The following is a 12,554-nucleotide window of genomic DNA, read 5'->3' on the forward strand; positions in this document are numbered from 1 at the left end:
TCCTCCAAAAATCATTCTAATATGCTGATTTTGGTCTTTCTTATTATAAATGTTACATTTTAGTTAATATTTTTTTTCTGGAAACCGTGATACATTTTTCAGGATTCTTCAATGAATACAAAGTTCAATAGAACAGCATTCATTTGAAATAGATATATTTTGTAACATTATAAATGTCTTTACTGTCAATTTAATGCATCCCTGCTGAATAAAAGTATTAATTTCTTCAAAAGAAAAAGAAAAAAACAACATAATGATCCAAACTTTTGAATGGCAGTTTAAGTAATAAAATGTATGAGATAATTTGCATTCACATCACCCTAATTTGATTATATTTCATGTAACAATATTTGTATATGCATATAATATTTCACAGTTTATTTCGAATATTTTAAGGAAGTACCTCTGATAACAGGGCACATGTTAGAGAACCGCAATACACGTCTGCAGAAAATGGCTCTCTATGAAACCTCTTGCGTTTAGGGGAGTGAGCAAATAACAGAAAGAGAAAAATAGAAAAATAGCATGAAAGAAAATAGTAAAATAGAATTATAGAAAGAGAAAAGAGCAGTTGAAACTGAAACACCAATCCCACTAGAGACATATTGTTGCGACCCTTAGCAGAGACATGCTGAGACATGCTTTTTCTCTAGTTGCTGTAGTGGGATTCCACAGGCAGAGATGAATGGCCAAAGTCAGTGGCAGTGCTTTGTTGCAGTAAATAACAGAAATGATTTGACAAAGACATTATATATAAAAAAACCGATCTGGAGCACAACCGCAGTATTGTGGGCTCATCATCCTACAGTCCTGTTGACTGTTCCTGCATCAGACTGGAAAAGCTCTGGTTCTGTTGCATTATATAAAAAGACTGAAACAGAGGAAAGGATCCGTAGATATGACTAATGACATCTGAGTGGGATAAGGGAGTTACCTGCTGCTTTCTCGGAGGGCGTCGTTGTCTTTGTGCCAGGAGATCGTGCCTCGAGGAGACATCTTTGGCTTGCATTCAATGAGAACATCGCCGCCTTCTTTGACTAAAGTGTGGCTCTTCAGCTGATTTTGGAAGAAATCAGGAGCGACAGCTGAAACGAAAGACAAGTTTTAGATTTTAAGAGCATACGTCATCAGAAAACACAGAAAAAACCCCCAGCTGAAACTCTCTGTCTCATGCAACTATTTTAATTAAATACAAATAAAGGAATGTTTTGGGATCAAAACAAGGAAAATGGCATGTAAAGTGGCATGACAAAATTCACTTTTAGGAGATATACACAATTAAAATGTACTGTCTTTCTCTTAAAAAATTAAATGATACATATATAAAATAAAATAAAATAAAAACAAAACCAAAAATCCAACCATAAATTTCTTTCAAAAGCAAATAAATCAACACAGGAAGGAAACATATGGAAGGTTATTTCTGCTATGGAATAATAAAAAAAGAAGTAATTATGACTCTCACAATTCTGAGTTTCTATCTCATAATAAACAGAAATAGAAATAATTTTTTCTGAGATATAAACTCACAATTTTGACTTTTTTCTCCGCAATTCTGAGTTTATATCTCACAATTCTAATGTTTTTCAGCGATATAAACTCACAATTCTGACTTTATTTCTCTGCAATTCTGAGTTTATATCTCACAATTCTAATGTTTTTCAGCGATAAAACTCACAATTCTGACTTTATTTCTCTGCAATTCTGAGTTTATATCTCACAATTCTAATGTTTTTCAGCGATATAAACTCACAATTCTGACTTTATTTCTCCGCAATTCTGACTTTATATCTCACAATTCTAATGTTTTTCAGTGATATAAACTCACAATTCTAACTTTTTTTACGTTTATATCTTAGAAAAAGAACGCTAACTTGAATTTTGAGATGTTAACTCACAATTCTGTTAAGAAAAGTCTGAACAGAGTGATATAAACTCACAATTGTGAGCAAAAAACTCATAATTGTGATATGAAAATTGCCAAATACCTATTTTATTTTTTTGAATCTATCGCAGAAATAAGCTTCCATAGAAACCAGCACTGATTGAGTGTCATGAATCAGTGTCACAGGACAATTTAAATGGCTCTTCTAATTATGCCAATCTCAATTAAATTTAAAATCTGATCACTAGTGATGTTACTGTGCAAACAGTTTAGGCTGAAAACATCAGAGTTGCGGCATAGCGGTTTGTGATTTTTTCATTTACCCCTCTTATCCCTATTATTTTCGGTCCTAAAGGACACACAAAGAACCGTATAAATATTTAACAACAATATTATTTAACAACCGAAGACCATCATGCATCAGGCCAATTTTTCCCTTCATATTTGACCATAATTACAGGTACGCAGACATGAGGATTAAGGACTATTCAGAGCACATCCTCTCTAATCACTGTACTTCAAAGGAAGGCATGTGTACACGGGTACGTATGATGTAGAACCAGAGATGGCAGAGCAGAGGCTCAGCGTATGTGGCACACTTTAATTATCACACACTCCTTTTCTCTGCTAAGAAAAACAAAGGGAAAATGTCATGTCCTTTCCTCTTCCTTTTCCACGTTCCCCACTCAAATGAGTTTTTATTATGATAATTTCTCCGGCTTTACAATCTTCCCACTCTGTCTTTTAAAAGGCACTTCAATTATTTTATCTGCGCGAGGGACTGACAATTATTCTCCTGTGAGTTCAGTTTCTTGGCCACTTTGGCGGATGAATTTTTATGGCAAAACAATAAACAAAGAAAGACGTGGGTGAATAGAATGTGGATGTAGACGGCAAGTAAACACAGCTCTGCAGTGTAATGCTACTGGCCATGACAATCGCAATCCCAATTTAATATGCAGAAACCTTTTGCAGCAAGTCATTTGTAGTTTGACTTCTTGAACAAATGCAAACACTGCAGAGCAACAAAAAACTTTTTGACAGAAAATCACCTCCGAATAAGAACTACTGCCTACTTGCACACGCCATCAGCAATATTGCACATCTAATTACATTATATGAATCATAAGTGGGCATTATTAGGAGCATATAGTTATGAGTTAAAGAGTGTAAGCTATATTAATGTAGTCATTATTTTGTGCTTTGTAAATTTACAAACCACACTAATATTTCAGTCAAATGCAATTAACCAGGTTTCACTTACCGATAACTCTGAGTTCAGCATTGGAGTACACTTCTCCATACTTGTTCCCAGCCACGCACTGGTACATTCCAATATCGGAGAGCACCAGGTGAGTGATGGACAGGGCGCCATTAATGACCTGCACCCTCTCCTGTGGAAAACAGGATATCTCCGTTAAGAGTCTTTTACTGAGATTGCTAATCTGCATAAAAGCACAACGTGTCTGGGAAGGTAAATCATGTCTGGAGGTTGATGGAAACGATCATAAATCTGAATGTTCATTACTAATGGGAGACACTGCGTAGGGAGGCTGCTCAAAAACGACGGCAATAAATCTGTATGTTTATGAGATGGAAATAAAGCCCTGGCTTGTTTACTTCTTAACCAGAGCTCATGCCTCTGTATTCCGCGGACGAGCCGTTGGGAGGCTGGATGATGTTTGCCATTATAAACAAGCTGGGCTAATATTTTAAATCTGACAGCTTTATACTATTTCTAATATGTGATGGAATGTAGTCTGCATGTCTTCTGATGTTAACCAAAGTTATTTGATGAATATAGTGTATAAAACAACATAAAATAGGAAAGACATCTTAAAACACCAGGACACTGCAATCAAAGCTGTATATATCCTGTGTTAATAAATAAATAAATATATAAACCTTCAGCCTTAGTCACCTTGAGAGCATTTAGTTTCCACCTCATGTTTCCTTCCAACAGAAATAAACAACATTTTAAAGGCTCATAAAAAGACAGGTTCATATTAAAAACTGGCATGAAAAGTGGCAGAACAGTCTCTGCTGTGGTTTAGAGTGTATTCTGTCCTTTCATATTTCACATTTAGCCCTTTATTTTTCGTATGCAAGGAATAGTTCACCTAAAAAATGGGGAAAAATACAACAACGCAGCACAATTGTGAATATGGTATTTCTTTTATGTAATAGTTCAATAAACAAGTTAATATTGAGTAACTTGCATGCAGGGCCGTACCCACCATTGAAGTCCCCGAGGTCCGGACCTTGGTATTTTTCCAATAACAGAAGTTGTAAATTAATTACATATACTGCTTTAGTGCTGCAAGGATAAAAAGCCAAGATAACAGATCTTCTCATGTGAGATGCCTCAGCAGGGTTGTGCGTTATATATTGTCTGCGATAATATCGTAATTGTTGTTTTAACGATGTGCGATTTGACATTATCAAGTATTTTGCAAAAACCATTCAAAACACCAGTGTGCACGAGTACATTATGCGAAGTCTGAGCTAGTGCGCATCAGAGTGCGTTCTTTCACTGCATTATTCAGTCTATTAAAATTCATTTAGAATGATCATTATTTTATACCACTTCATATAGTTAATCAATTTCACACGAAGAGTGCCGTTTTTCTCCAAAAATTACCATGATTACAAATGTTATATTGATTTTTTACAACAGCTCAAACAATAAGTTCATTAAGAGACTTACGTTTTAGACAGCATATTGCCTGTTTTTGCTCTATTTCGCCAACAAAAATAATTCCAAACACAGCCACAGCACAGTTTTGCATCTCTGAGCAACATGAGGGTGTTTCGTTCCTGAATGAATCAACCGTTTAAATGATTCGGTTCAATCGCAATGACTCACTTATTAACAGTGATTTGCTGCCACCTATTGGCGGTTTTAATTTCACATTTCGACTATTTTTTTCGATTTTTTTTTCGTTTTAAATCACTTCAAATATCAGTATTCAACGTTTTATGTTTAATATATCAAAACATTATTTATGCATTTGTAATTGCAGGTTAAATGCATTCATGTCTTGCATTAAACTGTGTGTAAATACATCTAAATGCCACTTCAGATGACGATTGTGTTGATTTAATTTGCTTGGTAAAAGCCCAAATGTCTTATTCTAATTCACTGATTAAATGTAATAATTTGACTCAAAAGATAATGGACACTTTTAGAAAAAAAAAAAAAGGTTTTATAAAGGTAAAAATGGCCATAAAATGTAGAAATCAGTTTAAACTTATTGGAAAAGATTAATTTCTATTAGTGTGAATAAAAATAAAAAATAAAATAAAAAGTAATAGTCATATTTAATCATTTTAGACACATGATTTTACTGAAGGCTACCAGGATAATAACTGAGTTTATTAAATTCATAAACAAACAAACTATATCTTCTCTATTTCCAGTTTGTAGCGTGGATCATTCATTGCAACATTTAATCTGATTCTCATGTTTAAGAATCTGTTATCTTGAAAAATAATTTATGCTACTACTGCCCACTGCCTTGGTTTTAAGCCTATATTATTATCCAATTTATGAGCCTTAAAACATCTTAAAATGCACACATGTAGGTCAGGAAAATCTAAATTTTCTCAGGGGAGCATGCCCCCGAACCTCCCTACCAATCTCTATTTTGAGACCTCGGTATTTATAAAAACCTGCATACAGCCCTGCTTGCATGTTGTCTGTTTTTGATCTGCCAATAAAAATAACTCCAAATGAAGCCAAAGAGACCACTGTTGGTCATGTCCAAACAAAACACAGTGGTGTTCTTAAATTAATCAATGTTTTTGAACAAATTGCTTGAGTAAATGATTCAATGACTAATTAATAAAGAAAGTCATGTGTTTCGTTCATGAATGATTCCGATTTTTGAACAAAAGTGAAAGAATCCAGATTCATAAAGGCATTCATCTCTTCAGCTCCTGAATTAATCGTTTTTGTTGAACAAATCAGTTTAACAAATGATTTAATGTCTAGTATACATAAATGTTAATTATGGGGGAAATAAGCAATTGATTTTAATTTTGAATGCAGAAGTTGAACAATATTTAAAACCAATATTTGTAAAAATGTGTAATATGTAAATGTTTTATTTTTTGTGCACACACACACACACACACACACACACACACACACACACACACACACATTATAGGAATTAGGGGGGCGGGGGCCCCTGGGCTTGAGGTTATGTTTGAGCCCTATACCTACACTACAAATGCCCTCAAATAGAACATCATTATGGAGTAACACAAAATACACAAACGTGTTTTGAGGTTCATAATTAGTACAATTAATATGCAACATGTCTAGGCTATAGTCAAAGTTTAAATGTAATATTAAATATTCATTACACACACACACACACACACACACTCTCTTTTTCGTTTATTTCTGTGATTTGATTAGATTTTTTTTTCTGATGATCCTAATCTACCTCCTGGTCCATTAAGACCATAAAACTCATACTATTTCTCACTCATTAATTCATTGGAGTGGCATGGGGATGAGTAAATACTGACACAAGTTTCATTTTTGAGTGAGCTCATTTTTTAAGTATTAATTTTTTAAATGTCAATAAAGGGTTTACTGTAGTCATGGCATATAAAAAAGCAGTCAGTCCTTGGGATAAGCTGAGCTTGAATGAGATTTGTGTTGATGGTGAGGAGGAAGGGACAAATGCATAATATGGGACAAATAAACCTGCACAGAAAGTGGCGGGTCCTGAGGGAGGGGACCATCTGCACAGCTGCGCTGAAATGCCGTGATTGGCAATGTCACTGCTCGAAATCCGTAGGGTCAGGACATAAAGTGCAATGCATGACTACAGTTGCGGCAAATCTCATCCCGATATGAAATGTGTGTTCATGGCTGCATAGACGTTTTCATTTCCTAAGTCTTGATTTAAATCTACACCTTTGAAAAGACGATAATGTCTCCTTTCGTTCAAAACACCGTACATGTTAGGCCTCATTACCAGTTTGTAGCTGCTGTAAACACTGTGTTTTATATTATGTGGTACATTTAAAATCAAACTACTACAAATATAAGCTATGTTCTGTGTAAGCAGTATGAGCTGGTATCAAAAAAGCACAATGATACGGGTGAACAAGATCATTGACATGTTTATTACTAGATTAGCCAAGGCACGGTATGTGCCTCACATCATATTCCCTTCTCTCAGTGACTGGAGCGTCACAATGATTTACAAAGAAGAGGTTTTGTGCTGGTCACCTTAGCAATGCAGTGTTCCAATAAGGCAGAAAGAACATGAAAGGTCCCCATTGATTAAGCCCAGTGAAAATAACAAATGGTATAAGTCAACAACCCATGCTTATGCTACATCAATGACCTTTAGTTATTCAATTGATTAAACCTCTGATGCTGACGGTGACATTTCGAGATTGTAATAATTCTGCGCTGATTAATTCATTTAACCAGGATACATTGAAAATCAACATTTCTGAATCAAACTGTAAGCTAGGGCTACGATTCAGTCAAGAGATTGTTGTGCCCTTGAGACATTAGTCTGTCATAGTAGGTGGTATTTCTTCAATGCTCAAAGAGACGTGCTTCTAGAAAGGCGCAAGGTCTTTCAAATAATCTTTACAACCATAAATGCAAAATAAAGAGATGTTATTGCATTTAAAATTCAAGTGTACCTTTTGGCAATTACCTTGGCACACAAACATACCTGTAAAACATTAATCATTATGCAAATTCAGTATTTCAAATACAAATTCACTCAACAAACCTGGCGCCTAACCAGCAAAATCTGCATTAGCAATTATTTCCTGAGGTCCAACGCATGTAAATGAACTTTATTTGAGCTTTTTCTGATTGCGGTGTATTCTGTTGGAACCATTCTCTAATAAAGCGCAAAACAATAAAATGGACAGACTGCTAATTATGCAGCGCTGATAGATATTCTAATCTGGTGGTGTGAAAGATGAAAAAGAATGAGTGACAGATGAAGAAAGACAAGTGGCCATGTCTCTGAACACATAAACAGTCTCTAAATGGATCAATATCTTTTGTCTTGTCTGCACCCACATCGCATAGCAAGGCTAATTTACATGAAGTTTACTGATTTGTTTATTCACCACACCATAGTTGCTCTGAAGAGCTACTAGTCTCTAAAAATAACTTCATGCGCTTGGAGTTTGGAATTATGGGTGAAATGCTCTCAGTGGAGACAGGTTGTATATGACATAGAATGTCGAGACATATAAATGTTTATCACCTCTTTAACTATAGTTTAAATGGATTTCAGAGAAAGACAAAACAATAAGAGCTTGTCTAGCACACAGTAAATGTTTATAAGCCTTCTCCTAACGGCCTTCAAAGAAACAGGCTCAAATTCTGCTGTTTTAGATTGGAGATTTAATGGGAGATTGCTAAGTGTCTTGCATCTTGTGTCCACAGCTGAATGACTGTATTAAATCAAACCTTAATATTCATTAAATGTATTTTACTTTATTTAAGGACTTTTTAAATGTCCTTCATATTCTGAGCTTGTGTTGTTTGGTGATGTTTGTAGGTTGTAAAACAGTAATTATGTTTATGCAATGATGAGCAGCAATGATGATTAGAACAACTATAATTAGCATGCTCCTCTCTGCACCTTATTTAAAGTCGACATGAAATCAAAACCGTCCTGTTTACTTACTTAATGCACTTTACTGGTCTTATTGTACATAATTCATCACAGCATGTTATTCCAAAGAAAAAATGGTTGTCTTTCATCAAAATGTCATGACTTGCTCCACATCAAATGACTTTTCTCTTCATTGACCTCACAAAGGCTGCGGAAGTTTTGTGCTGTCAGTGTTTCAGGAGAGGTGTAGCCTCCAAAACTCAACTGTAAAAGTCATGAAGTGCCCATTTTTCATAATCCAATAAATTCCTGATGGATAAAAATCAAGCCCCTACATTTTTTCCCCCCACATTAAACATCCTGGAAAGTCACACAAATGAAGTAAAATGGGTTGCAAAAGTTGTTTCACATCACCTTCAAGCATCTAAAGAATAACTCTGACCAACTCCCAAAAAAGGAAGCGGTATGAAATGATAATGTGTTGGTTCAATCTTTAAAACGTGTTGTTTGAGAGTATTGCTAGTGCTTTCTGCTAGCTATTGCCATCTTGAGTTTATTGCATTTTGGGGGCACTATTCCCTCTCATTGCCAGAACAAGTGGTGGATATTTGGAAGCTTTTATGTTCTCAATTTTGTCCATTCCTATTGTTTCGATAATTCTGTAGTGGCCTATATAGAAGGTCCGCAGAATGACATATCCGGTACTCCAGTGGATTCACTCCGATTTAGACAGTTATAGAGAAGCCATTAAGGAATACACACTAAAGTATTGGTCTCACAAGGCATAAAGATGGCTGGCAGATCTACTGTGATGACTGCTACCAAATCAATGATATAACCTAAAAACAAGACAACAAATAACAAATTTCTTAACTTTCTTTGTATTGCACAGTCGATTTAATAAACTTGATATAATTTGTACTTTTTGTACTAAACCTATATTTTCAAATACAATATTTAAAGGGATAGTTCACTCAAAAATGCAAATTTACAATGTACTCATGCCGTTCCAAACCTGTATGATTTTCTTTCTTCTGTAGAACAAAAAATAACATATTTTGTTATTTTGTGTCATACAATGAAGACCAGTGGGGTCCAAAACAACATGTGTGGACAGCAATCTTTTTAAAATGACTTCTTTTGTGTTCCACAGGAGTCATGAGGGTTATCAAATAATGACAGAATTTAAATTGTTGGGTGAACTACAATTTTTGAATGCAATTTCTATTATGTCATTGTCAGTATCTTTACTACTGTTGCAAAAGTCTGGTGACCGTCCTCAAACCTCAGAGGTGAACTGACCTCAGTGGGCTCCAGGTTGTCTCCATTCTTCATCCACCTGTACGAGGGTTTGGGCTTCCCTGTGGCCTTGCATTCCCACACCAGAGAGTCATCAATGGCCTTCTGCACATCCTGGGGCTTGTCAATTAGCTGGGGGGAGGCTGAAACAACCAACAACAGAGGTAATGACTACATGGAATTGCTTTAACCTTGATTATTACCCGTTATGTGTCCTTCAAAGCGGACTTACATTATTAGAGCCATGAACTGTGGGAAATGGTGTGATGTAATCACAATAATGGCACATAAGAAAACAGTAAGGTCCAACTGATTCACACATCCACTTAGGTGGGTATAGAAAGGAAATAACATCTAATATATTAGTATTGTCTAAAAGCTAGTACCATAAATTACCTCAACAAATACCTATAGGGTAAATTATGGCTTAATTATAAACAAACTGTAGTGATCTTTATCTTTTAAATGCAAGTAACTCAGACCTAGTAAATAATTGACTTAGAGCACATTTAGAGAATCATTTATGAGCATTTTCCCTAGAAGGACACTAAACGACAAATAAAAATGGGTAGAATACATGCAAACAAACAATAAAATATATAAACACAAGTTCGTTAAGTGTAAAGTTTAGCTGATGACCGTTTTCCATTGTAAATGGAAATGGGAAGTAGTGATGTTCGAATCGTGAATGAATTTGACTCAGATCTATTCAATGAATCATTTGGCTGATGTGGTTCTCATGTTAGTCGGCAGGATGATTATCGATGAAAAGCTTATAATTTAGTCTCTTTATTGCTATTAAAACAATTGCATGACTCCAGAAGATTTGGAATACATCTTAAATAGCCTCCACTGATACTTTAACATTTGGTCTCACCAAATCATGAACATTTGGTTGCAATACTGCTTTTATGGTGCTTTTGCATCCTTTTTGAAGCTTGAAAAGCCTCAATCTTTTAGGCTCAATCTTCAAAAGAAAGTCAAACAGGTTTGATACAATAACACAATATCAAATGATAACAGTTTTTTACGCGTGAACTATGTTTTATTATATTCCTGTTGTTGCAAACCAATCACATTTAAGTCACAAACTGTCAAACATCTACTGAAGACCGAAGTGCTGCTCGTATCCCTTAAGTCACTGCCACTCAGTCTATCTCGCACTCACTGGGAGAGTATTGACTTTTAAACCCGTTTAAATGAGAGTAAGCAGTCAGGGCCTGACTTAGCCTTGCCCACAGTGCACACAAACACTCTCAACATTTCACGCCCACAAGTCAAACTTGAGAGGAATGAGAGGTAGAGAGGTCAAAATGAGCTCACAGCATCCTTAATAGCAACTGAAAGCTTATTCAGTGGCATACTGTGATTATGATAGATGTTTTCTGTGTCCCTAGCAATAATAATGTACTCAGAAAAACATCTGTTTTTCTGTGTAGGGGAACTCTGGATGTAAGAACCTTTTTGTGAAACTTGAGTGACCTTAAATGCAGCCCTACCTACCAAATACAACATTCAACCCATTTATTATGTCTCTTTAAAGAGTTCATATCATGAAAAACCAAACTTTCCTTACATTTTCTAGTCCACTAGTCAAGCTTTGAGCTTGACAGACTCATTACCCTTTCAGGATATCGTTGGGATATTCTTCAGAAATCCACCTTTTGTTTGGTTTTTTAATTTTTTAGGTGACCAATTTCTTTAAATGCAGCACAATCAATTAATTTTAAAGGGGTCATATGATGCGATTTAAATTTTTCCTTTCTCTTCGGAGTGTTACAAGCTCTTGGTGCATAAAGAAGATCTGTAAAGTTGCAAAGACTAAAGTCTCAAATCCAAAGAGATATTCTTTATAAAAGTTAAGAGTCAACCACACCTACCTAAAACGGCTCGTTCTAACACGCCCCCACATATCTACGTCACGATGTGGGAAGATTTGCATAACGCCGCCCAAATGTTCACGCAAAAACTAATGTTCTTTTTAGCAACATCATATGACCCCTTTAAGGATTAGATATGGGGTGAAAAAATGATTGATGCATAAAATCCTTGACTAACATTATATGTGGGAAAAATAAAATGCTAAAATTTATAACATGACCCCTTGAATGATCAATACTGATAAAGGCACTCATAAACACAAAAACATCTTTAAAACAACCCTCTTTATACGTGTACCTGTTAGAGGTACACAATCTTCATAGCAAAGCGAAGAATAGGACTAATGAAGGCAACAAAAACATTTGAGGGCAATTGCTAATCAAGCCAACGCAAGCAGAAAGAATGAAAGGCTTTGAGTGTCTCCTCCTGCTTTGCTGCTGCCAGTGGAAGTGATAAACATGAGATACACTTATTGATCGCCTCATTCCCTTGCTCTGCTGATGAATGTCTCGTAGGCCTAATTCCATGGGACTTCAAAATAAGATTACAGATTTTTATCACCTAACAGGTAAAGGGAAAAACATTGTGGAAGAGAATAAGATACAGAGAGAAATAGAGGAGAAGGGAGAGAGAGATCTGAGTGGTAAGTCAAGAGGTCTGTCCGTAGGCTAATCCTGCCATTGAAGAATCCCAGAGCCGCGAACAGGATAAACGTCAACTCGTCGCTGCTTTTTTATATGCCTTTTATATGTTTTAAGGTGTGTTGTAAACAGGGCCGCATTAAGACCGCCCTAGGCCCCGGGGCTATGACTTACTGCAGGGCCCCCCATCACAATAATGAGATATTTGATGAGATATATAATGATATATATATA

The 12,554-nt window shown here is 35.6% G+C and overlaps 1 protein-coding gene across 1 annotated transcript in view; it reads right to left on the minus strand.

The window, feature by feature from the left end:
• Positions 1-12,554, minus strand: part of LOC107680721 (contactin-4-like) — a 151,655-nt gene that overhangs the window by 40,188 nt on the left and 98,913 nt on the right. The window contains exons 12-14 of the mRNA XM_016476755.1: positions 9,802-9,941; positions 3,150-3,279; positions 935-1,085 (exon numbers count right to left, since the gene is read on the minus strand). Of these exons, the coding sequence (XP_016332241.1) occupies positions 935-1,085; positions 3,150-3,279; positions 9,802-9,941 (421 nt within the window). The remainder of the gene's footprint in view (positions 1-934; positions 1,086-3,149; positions 3,280-9,801; positions 9,942-12,554) is intronic.

The sequence above is a fragment of the Sinocyclocheilus anshuiensis genome, unplaced genomic scaffold (assembly GCF_001515605.1).
Source record: "Sinocyclocheilus anshuiensis isolate Anshui unplaced genomic scaffold, SAMN03320099.WGS_v1.1 scaffold396, whole genome shotgun sequence".
Taxonomy (NCBI): Eukaryota; Metazoa; Chordata; class Actinopteri; order Cypriniformes; family Cyprinidae; genus Sinocyclocheilus; species Sinocyclocheilus anshuiensis.